The sequence below is a fragment of the Mytilus edulis genome, chromosome 5 (genome assembly GCF_963676685.1).
Source record: "Mytilus edulis chromosome 5, xbMytEdul2.2, whole genome shotgun sequence".
Taxonomy (NCBI): domain Eukaryota; kingdom Metazoa; phylum Mollusca; class Bivalvia; order Mytilida; family Mytilidae; genus Mytilus; species Mytilus edulis.
The window spans coordinates 47761421-47781191 of record NC_092348.1 but is presented as its reverse complement, the minus strand read 5'-3'; the positions used below and the strand labels follow the sequence as shown (position 1 = coordinate 47781191).

The 19771-nt window shown below is 31.9% G+C and overlaps 1 protein-coding gene across 38 annotated transcripts in view; it reads right to left on the bottom strand.

Annotated features, from left to right (window-relative positions):
* The window catches only part of LOC139523818 (1-phosphatidylinositol 4,5-bisphosphate phosphodiesterase gamma-1-like), an 84219-nt gene that overhangs the window by 24581 nt on the left and 39867 nt on the right, over positions 1-19771 (bottom strand). For 9 of the 38 annotated variants that reach the window (XM_071318106.1, XM_071318107.1, XM_071318116.1 and 6 more), the window contains exons 15-26: positions 19321-19388; positions 17937-17951; positions 14393-14509; positions 13538-13707; positions 12707-12907; positions 11562-11678; positions 10204-10381; positions 9794-9871; positions 5415-5492; positions 4098-4201; positions 3284-3429; positions 2056-2204 (exon numbers count right to left, since the gene is read on the bottom strand). In XM_071318106.1, the coding sequence (XP_071174207.1) occupies positions 2056-2204; positions 3284-3429; positions 4098-4201; positions 5415-5492; positions 9794-9871; positions 10204-10381; positions 11562-11678; positions 12707-12907; positions 13538-13707; positions 14393-14509; positions 17937-17951; positions 19321-19388 (1421 nt within the window). Of the gene's footprint in view, positions 1-2055; positions 2205-3283; positions 3430-4097; positions 4202-5414; positions 5493-9217; positions 9281-9793; positions 9872-10203; positions 10382-11561; positions 11679-12706; positions 12908-13537; positions 13708-14392; positions 14510-17936; positions 17952-19320; positions 19389-19771 lie in introns of all 38 variants that reach the window. The other 29 variants (XM_071318117.1, XM_071318118.1, XM_071318122.1 and 26 more) reach the window with 7 other exon arrangements.

Genomic DNA, 19771 nt, shown 5'->3' with positions numbered 1-19771 from the left:
GCTTGATGAAATTTAACTGTGCAGTGATACAGGTGAACCCCTTTAGCTGGTAAATGACTTCATAAAGGTGTGCATTATAAATATTTTTTTCTAGTGAAGGAGTGGGCATAACTCGAAAGTGGTCTATTAAAAAATAATACATTGTGATTTCATGTTATGCTTACTTAAATTGTTGACTGTAATTGAAAACAATCTGGCATGTGTCTGTTGGGTAGTTATGTGTTGCTTTTAAAGGATTAGGCGACTTCAGAGCAATACTCACCTTCTTAGAAGACTGTTAAATTTTAAATTATGATTGAGTACATCAAAATCTGTCATGTAATAATAAATAAACTCATCATAGATACCAGGACTAAATTTAGTATATAAAAGAATGTATGAAAACCCTTTGTTGCGTAGGGTTGATTAAAATTGAGAATGGAAATGGGGAATGTGTCAAAGAGACAACAACCCGACCAAATAAAAAACAACAGCAGAGGGTCACCAACAGGTCTTCAATGTAGCAAGAAATTCCCGCACCCGGAGGCGTCCTTCAGCTGGCCCCTAAACAAATATATACTAGTCCAGTGATAATGAACGCCATAATATTAGCCAATTTTTCGTCAACTGAGATGTCAAATAAACTTTTTAAACATTTATCCTCATTTCTCATATTATTTAAGTTACTACTTAAGCCAAAAAGAGAAAAATGTTTATTTTATCATTAATTTAACAAATGTTATTATTGTTAAATGACATGGATCAGTGTTAGTGTTCACTGGACAATAATTGTCTTTTCATACCACATCCGAGAATTTTTTTTATGAAATAAACATTTCAATATTCCGTAAGTTCTTTGGAACAGTATTCCTGTTGAAATCAAAAATATAGAAACATTAGAGTAGTTCAAAAAAAGTTTTTATAATTTCTTGTTTCTAAACTAAAAATGTAATTATCAGATTAAATTTATTTATTATATAAAAGTCCATATACACAAATGATATATTTATCTTGTATATCTTACATTAACAAAATATGTTCATAAACCGATTCTGTATGTTGTTCGCCTTTTGTTTTACATAAAAAGTATGTATGTAAATATATATATTATATTATTGTATATTTTCAATTATTCAGAGGGCATCAGGGGAGATTAGTATTGTACTAACTGATTTTACCCTCTTTAAATAAATTATTATTATTATTATTATTATTATAGTTCATTATAAAGATACCATGTGACAAGATATGCTTTTCATCATTTAAAATTAATTCATTTATTTTAGTGGAGATCATTTTTTGTGGATTAAGGAACAATTATATTTATGTAGAATTTCATTTCATGATGTGATCAAGTCTTCAACCAAGACTATGGATAATTTGTACTTTTATAACATTTGAATTCTCGATGTATTTTATCTACGGATTCCAATTAAACTCAATTAATAACAGTGATTCCACAGTAAAAGCTTAAGGTATAAATTGTATTACGAAAAAACACTAGTTAGATTTTCTCTATTAAACTTTAAATTAAAAAATGTGCATAGCGCTATTCCAGAAAAAAATTGTAGAGGGGGGGGGGGGGGGTTGGAAGGCACATTATATTAATAATACATGTGTGATGGGTATCAGAGCAACTTTTCACACTATAAAATGCACTATAATTCTCAATTACAATTGTCTGGGTGGCGGGTGAAATATAACCATTCATTTAGCTCCAATAATAAACAGAACAAGAATGTGTCAAATGCAAATGGAAGTTTTTAACGACCTTGACTGGCTATACAGCCCTTGCACGGGCAAGGTAATAATGTGTCCATAGTACAAGGATGACCCACTCACACTATCATGTTCTATGTTCAGTTGAAGGTGAAATCGGGGTAAAAACTCTAATTTGGCATTAAAACTAGAAAGATCATAACATAGGGAACATATGCACAACGGTTCATGTCATTTGACTTCAACTTCATTAAAAACTACCTTAACCAAAAACTTTAACCTGAAGTGGAACAGACAGATGGAAAAACATAATGCCCCTTGGTGGTGCATAAAAATCTAAACTTATATCTATCTTACTGTTTGTTGTGTTTGCTGTGTACAATTAGCAATATTACTCATCCAGTCCCGCATATCACTTTCATTATCAGCAGCAACCTCTAGTGGCTGAGGACTTGTACGTGTATAGATCATGAATGTAAATGGTTTGTCTGCCCTTCCGCTTGTTTCTGAAAAAGAGAGTTTATATCTCTGAATAATGTTTATATAAATATTCAATTGCATTCTGATTTCTTTTCATGTTTCCTATGAGTAATTACTATTTCTCTAATTTTCATACTATTTTGACTATTGACGATCGGTGTGAGAAACATATTTCTTAATTATAGAAAAAACATTGTACTCAGCAAATGATTGGACGAAATGCAATTATGAAGTCAAAGTTTCTTGATTTCTTCTGTAGTTTCTTTTGAGGAGTCATGCATTCACATTTTCTGAAAATTCATATTTTCTTTAATTCAACAATATTTTATTTTCGTAGTTACAGTGACTTGACTGTTAGTGTTGCTATCCCACTATTGCAACTCATTCAAAATTTTGACCAAATTGCAATTTGTTTTATAAAACCAAACTGTTCAACTTGTCAGAATTTTGAACAAACTGTTCAGTCAAAATGTGAAAGTGCAACCCCATAGAAAATATCAATGGAATTCCAGTGGAATATCAGTTAATTCCACTGGAATACCAATGAAATAACACTGTAATTTCCCCTGGAATTCCTTTGATGCAGTGGAATATTTTGGCTGGAAAGCCACTGGAACACGAGTGAAATAACACTGGAATTTTCACTGTAATTCCAGTGGAATTCCAGCCAAATTATTCCACTGAAAACCACTGGAATTTCCAGTGGAAATTACAATGGAATATCATTGGTATTCCAGTGCAATTCCACTGATCTTTTTCTCTAGGGAAGGTGATAAAATAAAATATACATACTATCCTATAAGACTTTAACTCCACTTTAGTGTTGTTGTGACAAAATCAGTCTGACAGTTTGTATAGATATATTAGTCATTACCATGCAAAGGGTAAAATGTTGTAATTTTGAATTGCTATAAAAATGTCCAAACTAAGCTTTCATATAATTTTTTTGACTGTGATATTCTACAGCAGTTTGTTTAAATTTCTGACCAGTTGAACAGTTTGGTTTTATAAAACAAATTGCAATTTGGTCATAATTTTGAATAAGTTGCAATAGGTGGAGAGCAACACTAACAGTCAAGTCACTGTAAATACTAAGGAAACTTACCAACTCTGCATCCCTGTATGTCTATAAAGCCCTTCTGCAGAGCTCCTAATGGTGAAGTATCTTCTGATTCCTCTGGGAGATCCAGCTCCTCAACTAAATGTTCAGGGAACCAATTCTGCCTTTTATCATTAAAATCACCACGCCACCTTAAAAGTTATTGAAAAATTACATTGTACTCTTTAAAAATGTTGAATTTTAAAATAATTCTGCTCTTAATTCTTTTAATCAGAGGAAAAGGTCAGTCCTGGAAGATATAAGTACAGGCCACAGATAATTACCATTTTCTCTTGAACACTTAATGTCAATAAGGGTGATTATGACATGTAGAAAATCACATTTGGATTATCAAAATATAAACAACATTTAATGAAAAGAAATATTCTGCTATGATTAACAAAAACCCAAGATGAACTGAGCTTTATTGCTTGTTTATCATACCCCTATTTCAAGTGTTCATAAAACAGGAAGTCAATGAGCAAGTGATGTGAAAACACATCACATGGTATAGTATGCTAAGTCTGCACAGTTAGCCATTAGTACATGTAGTATGATGCTCCAGACTTGTAAGTATATGAAAAACTTTGTAAAGACAAATAAAAAAAAATGTCTTTGGACTAGTAGTTGGAAAAGATTTTGGTGTAGATTGTCATGCTTAGAAACTATGAAACTTGTTAAAGCTCAGATTATTTTCCTGAGAAAAATTCTTAGGAAATTTCATGAGACTTACAAAACTAGTATACACCCCCCCCCCCACCCCCACCCTTTTGAAATAGGTTACAATTAGTATTATAAAAATAAAGATCATCCACATTACCATCCCCCATCAGCCTTGTTGACATTGGTTATAATGGATCCTTTGTTGAAAGATAGTTCGTCTGCTCTGTTAGCCTGGTAGTCTGCTATGGCTTTTACCTTCAGCTAAATCAATTGAGAGAAACTTTGAATTTAAAATGTACATGTACTAGTTTTACAATATTTTTTATTCAATATTTGTACAAACTTTCGAGAGCATATATTTTTCATAATTGCAAATATATATTCAAATTATTTAAAGAAATGTTGTAGAATTTAAATTCAAACCATTTGTTTCTTACTGCTTGAATAAAAGAAAAACATATCATTTATCCAGAGATCGATTATTCTGTATAAAACTTGTTAATATTAAAATCCATAAAGTATTAACATTTTCAAATTTTCAGATTTAGTTGATAATAAATATTAATTATAATTCAAATCATGAAATGCATTCAATAATAATATATTTCAACTGAAACTTTTCCACAAAGCTATTTGATTTACCATGATTAAAAAGAACACATTTTACACAACATATGATATAACTTAAGCATAAATAGATTTTTTTTAATAAATATATATAAATATGTAACTGTTGGTAGCATTAAAGTGTGCAGTTCTGTATATATGCAAGACCAGAAACATTTTTCTTACAAATTTTCATTTCAAATATCCAATATGCTCAATTGTTTCAAGCTAAAGCTTTTAGTCGTATTTAGCCCATGTCTGCAAACCTTGATAAATAGTCCAGGATATATTCAACATGTGAGCATTTCAAAGAATAGGTTGTAAAAATTTTTAAATGGATCAAAACTTTAATTCTGAAAACGGAAATCTGTCTGTGGGGCAACACATTTGTATTTGATTGGTCATGGCAAAGCTCATATTTTGATGTTGGAAACCCCAATAATAAATTTCTAGATACAAATCATGACATAGAAGTTTAATAAGAGTTATTGCTATATATATATGTACAAGATTACTACCCTGTTTTCTATATGACAGTCAAGAAGTCTCATCTGGCCCAAAACAAATAAGAGATGCAGAAAACCATTTCTAAGAATTCTATGAAATTTTTGAGATGAAAGGATTTAGCCTTTATTTTGGGAGGATTTCAGGATTTCAGGATAAACACTTATCCCGACTCAGGAATTAATTACTATTTTTTTTGGATCCGTGAAAAAGTGTAATTCTAGATTCAGCTTTTATTTTTCTACCCAACTAATTTATGAAACAATTAACAAACTACACAAACTCCACTTCAACAAGTATGAGCATAAAAAATAATGAAAGGAAAATTAGTAAAATAAATGCATCATGGTCAAATCTGTGTTACCTTGGATACCAACTGATTTGGACTGTGATATATTCCATCGCCATAGATACTATTTTCATCGTCATCTGGTATAAGTACCTACAAAGCACGAGCACATGCAAATATCATGCAAAAAATTACCACAATTCCATAGCATGCTGAAGCTTTAAATATAAATGTATAAAATGGCATGATACCAATACCAAAATGATGTATAAATTGTGACAAATGTATAGCAATAATGTACTATATGTAAGTTTTAAAGTACACATACGCCTGCAAGAGAATGATTTTAGCAATAATCCATTCATATGGTGGCATGATGTGGCCATTTCATTATCGTGTTTTTGATATTCCGAAAGCTAAAATGTGAAGGCAAAAATGACAAAACAAAATGACCGCACAGTGGCGGATCCGTGGTTCTGGGTGTTGGAACCTCTTTGTCTGACAATCAATGCATTTGCATAGGGAAATATAGTTAGAACAAACATCCCCTCGCTTTATCCTAGGTTGGTAACACCCCTCCCCCCTTTAAAAATTACTTGAATTGCCCATGCAGCATCAAGGAATTACACTGTCAAGAAGCAAAGAGATATGATTAGAGAGTTTTCATGTTTTCTCATGTTTTCCCATTTTTGATTCATGAAATTTCAAAGACAAATATGAAAACTGGCCACATTCTGCCACCATATCATTCTCATAAAGGTCACAGGCAAAAGTAGACATAAGCACTATCATACATAAAACTTTCCCTTATCATCTTTTTATTTTGGTATTCTGAACTTTTGAGCTTTAAATTTACAGGTTTTAATGCTTTATCTCATGCATACAAATGTGAAATTTTCATCATGAAAGTTTAAGTTTTCTTTAAAATGGTAATTGTAACAGATATTTGTTTGTTATCAGAATTTTGAGCATTCTAATCAAAGATTCATAACTTTTTCTATGTAATAAAATTGATCATACTAGACCCTTATCAAAGACATGAACAAAAGATTTACAAAATATTTACAGGTATCAATAAATGTTAAGTTCTTATATAGGTCCTAGGATAGTCCCTAGCTATCAAATTCATAATATTTTTCTAGTCAAGAACTCACTATTAAATCATATGAACATGTGTACACGTATTTACAAAAACAAAAAAAATCAACATGATCAAATGCCTTGCAGGGTAGAAATCGCAGAATTAAATGATTAAAGCAAAAATTCAGACAATCTTATTTTACCTCAACTTCTATTTTTAGATCAATCTCATTTTTTTTTTTTTTAAATATATTCATCACATGTAAATTGTAAAATTAATATTGTGAATTCTTTTATTTTTGTGAGTAACAATTTTTTCGTGGATTGAGAAAACATTGTATTTTTGTAGATATTTAAATTCATGATTTTGCCTAAGTTTGCATAAGTATAAGTCAATAAAAAATTGCACTTCCAAATAATTCTTAAATTCATGATCGAAATCTAAGATAATTCATACCCTGTGAATAATAATGAATCGACAGTACTAGATATACAACATATTTGATTTAAAATTTTACTTTCCATTAAATGTTATGATGAAAATGCTATATAAACTTTCATATTGATCAACTCCCATGAATGCACTGTTTATTTTGCTATGTATTTAAATCGTTGACATAACTAGCTGTGCAAACTATTTGTTTTCATAATTATATTTTGTACAACAGATAATACCAGAAACCATTCAAATGTTAAGAGGTCAATACTTTTTATTAAAAAAAAAATTATGTTTGAAGAACTCTAACTAAAATTTATGATTCATTGACTAATATTAAGTCAAACCCTATCTCCTGATAACATTCATAATTTCAAATTAATATGACAATTGCAAGCAAATTTCCTAGCATATAAATGGTTTCTGTGGTACAATACTTATTGTGATGTATGACATGTAAGAATTAAGCAGCAATATTCTTCATAGCTTTTCAATTAGGGAATCAGAACCCAATTTGGATCACACCACATGAAAATGTTTACTTCAAACTTGATAGTAATGTGTACATTGAAAGCATTCACTCAAATTTTGTTTTTACAAATCTTTTTTAAAATTTGAATACATTTGATACTATTAGTGTTTTTGAATACAATGCTGAATACACCCATTCCAAACTCTATTGATATTAAGGCCCCTTTGTTGTAAAGTTGTATCAAAACCAAACAAGAATTTTCTTTTCATAAAATATACTATTACTGTGGATTCATTATTATTCGTTGGATACCAATTTTCATGGATTTCGTGGGTACCGGGAAACCACGAATTTAAATATTCAACGAATTGCAAATTTTCTAAAGGAATATATGCATACTTTGTCAAAACCACGAAATTAAATATCCACGAATATGCAAGTTTTCCTCAAACCACGAAAATTGGTACCCACGAAAATAAATGAATCCACAGTATATTATATAAGTAAATTTGAACTTATGTTAAAGAATATTGTTCTTCCCACATAGTATAGTGTATCCTGGTCGTCATCATTACATACCAAAAATATTTATTCATGGAGCATGGAGCATATAAATTTCTAAATGCAGTATCGTAGAGGATAAGTTGAACTTCTAAGATTAATAAATGAATAGTTATAATCCCGAAATAATTACCCCTGACATAACCCCAAAAAACATTGTCTGTTGGAATAAAAATGTGCATGCCTTAGTACATATATTGTGGTAACTACAGTACACAAATATTGCTTTTACAATACACAAAGATAGATTCAGTTAAACATCATTTGAAATCTGGGTGTTGATTTTCCCAGGTGAATGTGTGTGATTTTTAGCGACTCACTCTGGTCATAATTATAAATAAACTGTTTACAAAAATTTTTATTTTTTTTTAAATACCAAGGCTTTTCTACCCCAGGAATAAATTACTACAGCTGTATTTGGCAAAACCTTTCAGAATTTAGGGTCTTCAATGCTCGTCAACTTCGTACTTTATTCCACCATTTGAACCTTTTTGATTTGAGCTAACTGATAAGTCTAATAAAAACAAAACGCATGTCTGGCGTACACCATTTTAAGCATGTTATCTCTATGATGAGTTCATCAGAAATATAGATTCTTACACTGCAACAAGTGTATTACGATATTTCTCCACTCGAGACAGTTAAATTTTATTATTTAAAGCGCGAGGCTTGCTGACCCCTTTAAATAATAAAATTTAGCTGTCGAGAGTGGAGAAATATCGTAATACACGAGTTATAGTGTCGGAATCTGTTTCTCTAATGCTTTTTATCGTTCTTTTTCAAAGATTTTCAGAAAATTGTGCTCTTTATATGCGACGTCATCAGGCAAGGTCGCCTTTTTTCATGACGTCACAATAGGAAAATTGAGAAGAAAACAAAACATTTTGACGTCATAATCAAATTTCGACTAATCATTTGCCGAGAACAGATTTTTCACTAGTGAGGAGAAATATTTTTCTCACACCGGTCAGGAAATGTGAAAATAGCAAAAAATTAGAGAAACAACCTTCTGCAATACTATATGATTGGGTCGTTATCACGTTAAATCGCTAGTAATCACCCTAACTCACAAAGATAAACTCAACTTCAGAAAGAACGATTTTTAACTGAATTACATTGTGTATAATGTATAATGCATTCTGAATATTCATATAATAAACAAATTTCCACCACGACTATAAAAACTTAAGACTGAAATGTATCAAAAATACACAAATTATGCAAACACAGTACGCATTCTATTCTCATGCAAATATAATTAAACCATAAACCAAATACATATAGGACTACGTCAGGTGGTCATGCATGCATGACTTGCAAGGCGGTTACCTTGGAAAGGTCATTTGGATTCACGTAATTCATACCCATAGCTCCCCCTGAAACACTTGAATCCTGGAATTTAAGGTTCATACATGTTTTATGCATTTAAAGTGGTACCCAACACTTTAACTAAAACTAATTTGGCTCGTTTAATTTTCTTAAAATTTTGACAAAGTATTTACTTTGACCCTTTTACAAAAATATATAAAAATTTCAAAAAATTTGAACCAACCGTTTTATCAGAAAAATTACACTGGTTATATAGCAGTTTGACAAACACTTATTTTGATCATTGAGAATCTTAATATTCCCTTAACAACACAACGTAATTAAAACGTTTAGCTGATTTTACAGAGTTATCTCCCTGTAGTGTTAGGTACCACCTTGAAAAAATAGGCAAATGTAGATTTTAAAATGTTCATTCCTTAGGGAAGTATGTTAATTAAGTGAAAATATATTTTGAAAGAAAAAACTAGTTAAAAGAAATTCAGAATTAATAATATATAGTTTATAGGTTTATTTTCTCTCTGTTTTCATGGCATTCAGATTGTTAATAAGTCCAGTCGATCATATGATGAAAATTACGTTTTTTACTAATTGAAATATTTTTAACATTGATTTGGTATAGGTCAAACCCACATCCACAGGTGGGGGACGCTCAACCTGAAATTAATCATTATCATAATAATTTGACAAACCTTCCTCATGTGATAATTAACAAAATAAAAACCTCAAATTAAACCGAAATCTCTTTTTTTTCAAAATTGCAGGCTGCTGCTATTTTTCTCTCTCTTAATTAAATTTGATATCATTTTTTTTCTATCTAAGTTTTATGTCAATTTAATTTTATCAAACTATCAAATCATAAAATTAAAATAACTCCCTCTCTCTAGACTTGTTATTTTTGAATGGTTTTCTTACTTGACTATTTCATTTTACATTAACAATTATAATTTGATATCAAGAATTATACACACATGTATATGGTTACTTACAGAGCCCCTTCTTTCGACTACCGTCTGGTTAACAGGATACTTTAACTTGATACGATTATATAATGGATTCTTTTCATAGTATTGCACTAAATCCACTAAACTTTCAAACTGCGCTTCTCCTATCACAAATAATCTGCCGTCTACTTCTATACGACAATGCTTTACTTTATTATCAGCCCTGAAAAAAGATTTAAACAAATATTAAGAAGTATTCTAGATGAAATCTGTTTTGGATTGTTTCATTTTTTGCCAAGACGTGGAATTTCATAGCTAAAAATAAAATATTGGTTTTGTTCTTTGTTGAAGGCAGTGACTTATAGTTATATCTAACTATCAAATATTGATTTTGTTCTATGTGGAAGGCTTTACAGTGATCTAGAGTTATTTGTGACATCATCTTTTGGACTATGTTGGATAATTGTTTCAAGCACAATCATACCACATATCCTTATTTAAACATAAATATCCTCAGGTTGTCATCATTTTGTTTTTTACCCATTGGTGGACATGGGCTGTTTTCTGCTCTATGGTCGGGTTGTCTCTTTGGCACATTCCCCATTTCCATTTTCCATTTTTTTTTATGTTTTTGGTTAGTTTTATCACTCAAAAGTAGTTGTCATTGTTTCATGTATGTCATAATTTGTTTTTCGTTGATTGTTTTGTTATAAATTAGACCGTTCAGTGCTCTCCCCAAGCCGTTTTAGCGCTGCGCTTTTGAGCCCTATCCCAATTTCCTGCTGTTCTATTGCACTAACCGCAGCGCTATCCAATGCAAACGCGTTGCTATATATTTTTCGTATTTTTTTCAAATTTCCCGCTTATTTTTCACTTCGGATCACATCATCAACTGGTTTACTATTTCTGAATCAATTATTTCCATTGTATTAAGTAACTCCGCAGGACCAGTAGGCAGTCTGGTATAGACTCATCATGGAAAAAGACTTCTCCTTGGGTTTTATACACAGATAATATGAGATTATATGAATTTACAATGGAGATAACAAATCAATTACAAACAAACCGCGCATCGCGACAAAGTTACTGAGAATTGTCGAAAAATTACGCGCTTACCACAGCGCTATCCAAAAATCCTGGGGAGAACACTGACTATTAGTTTTCTCAATTGAATTGTTTCATACTTTTCATGTCGTGGCCTTTTATAGTGGACTATATGGTATTGGTTTTTCTCATTGTTGAGGGTCATATAGTTTCCCAAAATTTATAACTTCCACTTCATTTGTCTCATTGGCAATCATACATCATCTCCTTACTATCATATGATTGCAAAAGATATAGTTACACCAAGACATAATGAAAGACCTACAACCACAAGTTTACTCAATTTGACTGAAAAATACCTGAATGATATTGCATAATTATTTTGTGCTCCCCGTCGTAGAAGGAAGGCACCATCATTCTGTATTCGTCTCAACATGTCTTCTGCGTCTACACGTTCCATGTTGTCATGGTACCATCTGAAATGATGTAAATATACATAAGCCAGGAATAATTTATCAACATTTTCTTAGTATTTTTCGGCTAGATTTTTACCAATACTAAAGGCAGAAGATTAAAGCCTCTGTCATAACCAGGAAATAAGAATTTGCAATGGCAAAACTAAAGCCATGCAGCTTTGCATCAGAAGCTTTGAAAAGAAAAAAATATGCTGTTTTAATTCAAGGAATCAGGAAAAATAGGCATATTCTGCTTTGAATTAAAGGCTCTGCAAGGTTGATATTTCTGCTACTTTGAATCAGGGGCTGCACAAGAATTAGCGTATGCTGCATATGTTGCTTTGAACCAGTGGCTCTGCAAGGACAATAATATGCTCATGAAAGGAGTGAATAAGACATTTTCAAGACAAATTTCACAACTTAAACCATACTTTTGCCAGCCCTGTAAACCTGTGTTGTTCATCAAGTTTGTATATATGAATAAAAGGAGCACCATCTTCAGTGAAGGCAGCACAACAGCCTAGTTTAGGAAAATTAAGCTGACTGTAACTTTGTCACTTAAAAAGATGTTCTTCTATTTAAAAGGAGAGATAATAAAAAAGTGTTTTTTTTTCAAAATAGTTGGTAAACTGCCATTACCTGCATGTTTCTAAAAGACAATATCTGGAAGAAAATCAGTTTTGCCAACTTTAGAGATACCAAATAAGCTTTCACCATAAGGAACATAAAAATACGTGAAAAAACAATGTTTCAGATTTTTATATATGGTCAATTTAAATTAAAAAAAATTGAATTCAGTAGAAACATTAATCTTTATGGGGTTAAAAATTTCTGGTTAAGTCTCTAATTTTGGTTCCATGGGAATTTATTTTTATGGTTTAAAGCATCGGAAAGTAATTTTTAGAAGGTTAAAGTTTTTGTTTGAGTTTTAATTATAGGATAAATTCTATCCATAAAATAAACAAATTAAAAAAAAACACTTAAAAAGCTGCTGTGCTGCCTTTACCCCTAACCCGGCCCTTATTCTAACATTCTAAAAACAGACATACTCTTTTCCTTCATGACTGTTAATCTGAGGAACAGGTTCTGAAAGACGCATAGAGAAATCTTGTCCTCGTACTGGGTTGTGTCGGTAGTTTGTGATAAGATCATATAAACTGTCAAATAATGCTGTCTCTATCAAGTAATATTTCAACTGCCCTAACTCTTGTTTGGTTTTAATTCTACAATGCTGAGTTTCTCCACGTCTCCTGAAAACAGAAGGATATACAAATTTTAAAAAAGGCATAAAAAGGGGATTCATAAATTTTCATGGATTTGGCTACAGATCATCAACAGATTTAAATGTTCAGAGAAGTGTAAAGAATAGCATCTATGAGGGGGGTTAGGAGGGGTCTTGATCCCGAAATCCCGAGATTAAAAACACGAAATCCCGAAATCCCGGGCTTAAAAAATACGAAATCCCGAGGTCCCGAAATTCGAAAAAAGAATTCCCGGATCCCGAAAGGGTCACTCCCGAAATCCCGAGCTTAAAAACACCCGATCCCGGAGTCCCGATAAAGGTCCTATCCCCCCTCATCTATTAAACTATGTTAATATTGTTTTTACTATGACATAATTGGTTATTTGTTGTTCAGTGTGACCCAATGTGAAGGCTCTGTGTTATAGGCTGTACATTAACAAATAATGGTTTACTTTTTTAAATTGTTATTTGGATGGAGAGTTGTCTCATTGGCACTCACACCACATCTTCCTATATCTATTTACCAAAGAAAGTAGTTGACACACGTGTGCCCCATTTTTTCTACATGTTTGTATTAAACTACATCAATACAATAAATTATAGAAGAAACAATTTGCCTATTGTAGAAGTATCTTACCAGAAGGACAAAGAATAATCTCCTATGAAAGTTTCACTTTCTCTGACTAGAAAAGTACCGTCTCCAAGGTAACTATGGTTGTTTAATAACTCATCAGCCTTCCTGCGACCCCCTTCTAACTTGCCATGGAACCATTTCTCACTGTAATGCAATTCTGTACTGGACTGGTTCTGTAATAAGACATAGCATGCAAATAAACTATTAAACCACTGTCCCAGGTTAGGAGGAGGAATAAGCACTCACAAACATGTACGACCCAACCATTCTTAATGTTCCTGTCCCTAGTCAGAAGCCTGTGGTGGGAGTTGGTTCATGTCTTTCATATTTGTTTACGTAAACTGTTTTGCTCGTTTTCTAAAATTGAATTGTTTCATATTTTTTCATGTCTGGGCCTTTTATGGCCAACAACCATACAGTATGTTTTTTTCTCATTGTTGAAGGCCATACAGTTGCCTATGGTCGCTTATATCCACTTCATTTGAACTTTTTTTTACTTGTCTCCTTGGAAATCCTACCACATCTCCTTTTTTAATATAAGCCCTTTAAATAAGGTATATTTAAATGTTAAAATAACATGATCCAAAAATTCCAATTAAATTAATCATTTGTGAGCAAATTGGTTTATACTTTGTCTAAGAGTGATTGTAAAATATGTTATTTGATTCGAAATAAATTCTACAAAAACTTAGATGCTAACTAATGCAGTCATTAATTGTAAGGTTTTTGTTTACCTTAGTTAGTCTTGTATAGTGCGCAGTTGTGTATAACATGCATCCCTTTTCATCCCTCCAAAATCATGGAAAAAAAAGGTTTTTTTAAATCTCCATTCTCTGATATTTTTTTACTAAAACTGACCTGTGTTTGAGATTGAGACAGTAAATCTTCATCAATCTCATCATCATTGTCTTGGTCCGTTTCTTTGGTGTAAAATAATCTAAATGCTGTCAAAGCAAAGAAATGAGGATGCCATACCTACAATATAAATATACAAATTGTAACTACCAAATTAGATATGCTTAGCCTGTCTGCTACATGTATCTAGATTCAAAATACACAAAAATGTTGTATCATATTCATAAATGAAATTGACAAATATTTGCATATATGGTGTATTAATTTGGGACACAAAATCTTTATATACACTTGAAAACCAAACACCAAGTCACAAAAACTCTATGCACACTAGGACATCTAACACATAGGAACATAACTTTAACTGCTGTACTTCATTTAATAACATAAACGGTACCAATTTTCCAGCACCAGATGCGCATTTCGACAATACATGTCTCTTCAGTAATGCTCGTGGCCAAAATATTTGAAATCTAAAGTTTAAAAGTCACGAGATAAGACTTCTTCATTATAAATGTATAACTCATCAAAATCATGGACAACTTTAAGATAGGTTTATGTTTTTGTTTTTGAAATTCTAACATTTGAAAAACCAAAATTGTTGGCTGAAAAAGGAGATAACTTGATGTTTAAAGCAACAAGAGTGCACACGCTGAAATGTCTCGCCTTCTATACTAATCATTGATATTATGTTGATAGTCCTAAGTATAAAGCTAAGCTTTATTACAAGCTTTATTACAACTGTCACATAAACTTAACATTAACCAAGATAACTAAACAAAGACCAATGAACCTTGAAAATGAGGTCAAGGTCAGATGAACCATGCCAGGCAGACATGTACAGCTAACAATGCTTCTATACAATATATATAGTTGACCCATTACTTATAGTTTAAGAAAAATAGACCAAAACACAAAACCTTAACACTGTGCAATCAACCGTGAAAATGACGTCAAGGTCAAATAAAACCTTCGCGACTGACGTAAAGATCATAAAATATTTCCATACACTAAATATAGTTGACCTATGGCATATAGTATTAGATAAAAAGACCAAAACTCAAAAAATTAACTTTGACCACTGAACCATGAAAATGAGGTCAAGGTCACATGACATCTGCCCGCTAGACATGTACACCTTACAATCATTCCATACAACAAATATAGTAGACCTATTGCATATAGTATGAGAAAAACAGACCAAAACACAAAAATTTAACCATAACCACTGAACCATGAAAATGAGGTCAAGGTCAGATGACACCTGCCAGTTGGACATGTACACCTTACAGTCCTTCCATACACCGAATATACTAGCCCTATTGTTTATAGTATCTGAGATATGGACTTGACCACCAAAACTTAACCTTGTTCACTGATCCATGAAATGAGGTCGAGGTCAAGTGAAAACTGTCATGATGACCTTGCAAGGTACGCACATATCAAATTAGGTAAACCTATTATTTATAATATGAGAGAATTCAACATTACAAAAAATTTGAACTTTCTTTCAAGTGGTCACTGAACCATGAAAATGAGGTCAAGGACATTGGACATGTGACTGACGGAAACTTCATAACAGGAAGCATCTATATACAAAGTATGAAGCATCCCGGGTCTTCCACCTTCTAAAATATAAAGCTTTTAAGAAGTGAGCTAACGCCACCCCCGGATCACTATCCCTATGTCGAGCTTTCTGCAACAAAAGTTGCAGGCTCGACAATAAAAGTATGGGAATGAATGAGTTTACAAAACAAGACAAAATACTGAGTTTAACTGACACAAATGCTAATATTAATAGACAGACAAATAGGTCTTAAAGTTATTATTCCAATAAATGGCAACATAGAATTGTTATTTGACTGGTTAAGGTCATTTGCAAATGGACATAAACAATGTTATTTAAAATCAATAAGCATTTGACAGTCTATGACTATGTGGTATGGGCTTTGCTCATTGTTGAAGGCCGTACGGTGACCTATAGTTGTTAATGTCTGTGTCATTTTGGTCTTTTGTGGATAGTTGTCTCATTGGCAATCATACCACATCTTCTTTTTTATATTAGATTGATGTTAATTTTATTGCAAAATTGTACTCATTTATCATTAATTTAATTATTGGATAGGATCTTAGAATGAATTCTTCGTTGCACTATTTTTTTTAACAATAAAATTTATGAAAAGTACGAAGTCAGAGCTGTAGGGTTTTAATTTCATGCAATCTCAATTCAAAAATGTTACACAATTATAAGTTTCAACTAGAAGTTAAAAAGTGTGTAATTTGGGTCAATAAGACCCTCAGCTTTTTCTGTAATGCTCAAAGAATGAAAATAAGTTAAAATGTTGTAATAGTACACAAGAAAATGTGTCCAGTCACCAGCGAACACCTTGCTCTGCCCACACGATCACATTTCCATATTCAGTGAATTGCAAAATCCCTGTCAAAACATTTTTTTTGTATCAACTTAAAAAAGTCCATATTAAAATGAACATGTTTATCGTTATTTTGTGCATTTTTCCTATGATCTTTTTTTTGTGATAACTTTTTCATATCATGCTACTCGCTTGAGATGGAAAATTATCGTTAGAAACAAAGGAGACACGTGGCGTTGCTAATGAAATTGACATGAAATTGACAATGTCGTCATATGTAAAATAGCGATAAACAGATTATCATTGGTCATCTCAACTCGATTGCTTTTCTCGCTTTCGCTGTCCTGGCTCAAGCCAGAAAAGCAATCTCAGTGAGATGATCAACGATAATCTATAAAAGTACAGAACTTTTAGTTGATGCGACTACAACTTCATGGTAAACTAGCTCTACATTTACATGATACAGGGAGAACAGAAGAAAAGACTTATAGATCAGAATCATAATGACCCAAATGTCATAGGCGGGGCATACAAATTAGAATTGATCGCATTTCAGTGACTCTAGTCTGTCAATTTGTTACTTTGTTAAGAGAGAGACAGGTTCTGGAAATCTTTTGTTATAGAAATAATGCCTTATATTATAAATTAGATTTTGTCAAAAACCATGCAAGTATTAAAATTAAAATGAACTCTTTATTCATATTCTGTACAATTTAATGAGTGATAAAGGTTTCAATGTTAGTATGACAACAGATATTAATATAAATCTTTCAATTATTTCAGAAGTTACAGAAATTGAGACAATCAGTAGATTAGAAATGTTGCATGTTTATTTCAGTTTAAATGACTTACTTTTGATTCCTTAATTAAATAAAGACATAACTTTTATTACATAAATTTAAAATTTAATTTTCATTTCATTACCATATTATAATTTAATAAGGGAATAATTAGGCTCAAATAATGAGAAATACATTTTATTCAATGGGCATATGAACTTCACCACATCAATGATGGTATCCTGTATCTATATAGATGAGAGAAACCCTTTAAGGACTCAGTATTATAATCACAATTTTACTAGCAGAACCTACCAAAAAAGCTGTTTAAAAGCAAAAACAGTTTATAAATCAAGAAGATTACATACACTGCAAAGTCTTGCCTACTTTACTTACCTTACTTTGGAAAGTCTTAAACATAAAGGTTTTACTACAGGTATCACATTAACTTAACATTTTTAAAGATTTATGACGATGAGGACGGTTTCAGATAAATCCTGTTAGACAGACATATACACCATACAAATATACCATACACCAAATATAGTTGACCAATTGCTAAAGATATTGATAGGATTTCTACCTTTTGAAATATACAAATAGTTTACACTACTAACTCATAGAAATCCTCATATCTTGCATATTGCAATTTTAATAAACTAGAAGACATGAATGTCTCTGCTGTTGCTGAAGTTCAAGGGCTATTATCAGGGATGACTAGTATATATTTGTTTAGGGGCCAGCTGAAGGATGCCTCTGGGTGCGGGAATTTCTCGTTGCATTGAAGACCTGTTGATGACCTTCTGCTGTTGTCTGCTCTAAGGTCGGGTTGTTGTCTCTTTGGCACATTCCCCATTTCCATTCTCAATTTTATGAAACTTAACAGTTGCCCAAGGAGATCAGAATTTAGGCTGGGTAAATATATTTTATCATCCAATTGCCCAGCTGACGACTGTAAAATGTTTCATAGCTAGAGTGGGGTGCGCATAATTGCAGGGGACAGAATTTCACTGTGTTATGATTTTGAAGTGTAAAAACTTCAAAGGATGGGTGAAATGGAAGAAATATGCTGGTAAATTATATATTTATAACAAATATGATTATTTTTTAAAATATGATTATTTTTTAAACTTAGACAAGATTTCTGCACTTTCCGCACAGGACAGAAAAACAGACAATGTTTTTTGGCCAATTCCCTGAATGAAAACATGATTTCATAGAAGTATTTCTATGTAATTCTTTGACTGATTACCCTAAATTTCAGTTCTTTACACCTTTGAAATGTCTGCTATTCATCTATAATGAAATTGATATTGTTTAAAGCTGCAGTTATTTGGTTTTAAATAGATGTGTAAAAACGGCAAATATGTGTCCCCCTTTGACAAAACTTCACGAAATTTCAAATAGCCTTTAATCTAACTTTTCAGATGAATTTCTTCAAAGAAACACTTTTTCAAGCTTAGAATATTTTACTTTTGATGTTATCTTCATATAGAAATATCAGTTTACTGCAAAAATATAAAGACTTGAACATCAACTGCAGAAAACATGGATACTTATGGTGAAAACGAGCACCACACTCTAATCCAATTTCTACACTTTCCCCGCAATATAAACATAAACTGTTCCAAACAGAAACCTGCTTGTCTAATCAAACTGGAAAGTTGAAGATGAAATTTTCAGAAACCAGTATTAAAGTAAATTTTAATTAAACAGATGTCTTTTATTCCTTAAAAAACCCACGATGTGTGAATAAACCAATGACTTTATATACACTTACAGGCTCCATCGGATCCTCTAGATATAGTACACCTGTTTTAATGGCAGAACTACTGATGTCATTGTCTCCTAAAATAGAAATGTCACACGGTAAGGAATAAGTCACATGACTTGTTTTAAAGGCACTACTGATATTACTTGCATAACTTTTATAAGCTGCATCACTGACTGTTTATGAATAAAAAAGATTTGTAAAATAATAGCAGCATAAAGGCGTATATCAGGAGCCTCTGGCCTTTGTTAGTCTTTAATTTTAGATCATTTATATGTTTCAGGGTTCAGTGTGACGTCCATTTTATCTAAACTTGTACACATTTTTTATTAGGGGCAGGCTGAAACCCTCCTTGGGTTGGGGGTTTTCTCATTGTGTTAAAGGCCCATTGATGGCCTCTGGCTGTTTTCATCTTTGGCCTGGTTTTTGTCTCTTTGACGTATTGCCCATTTCCATTCTC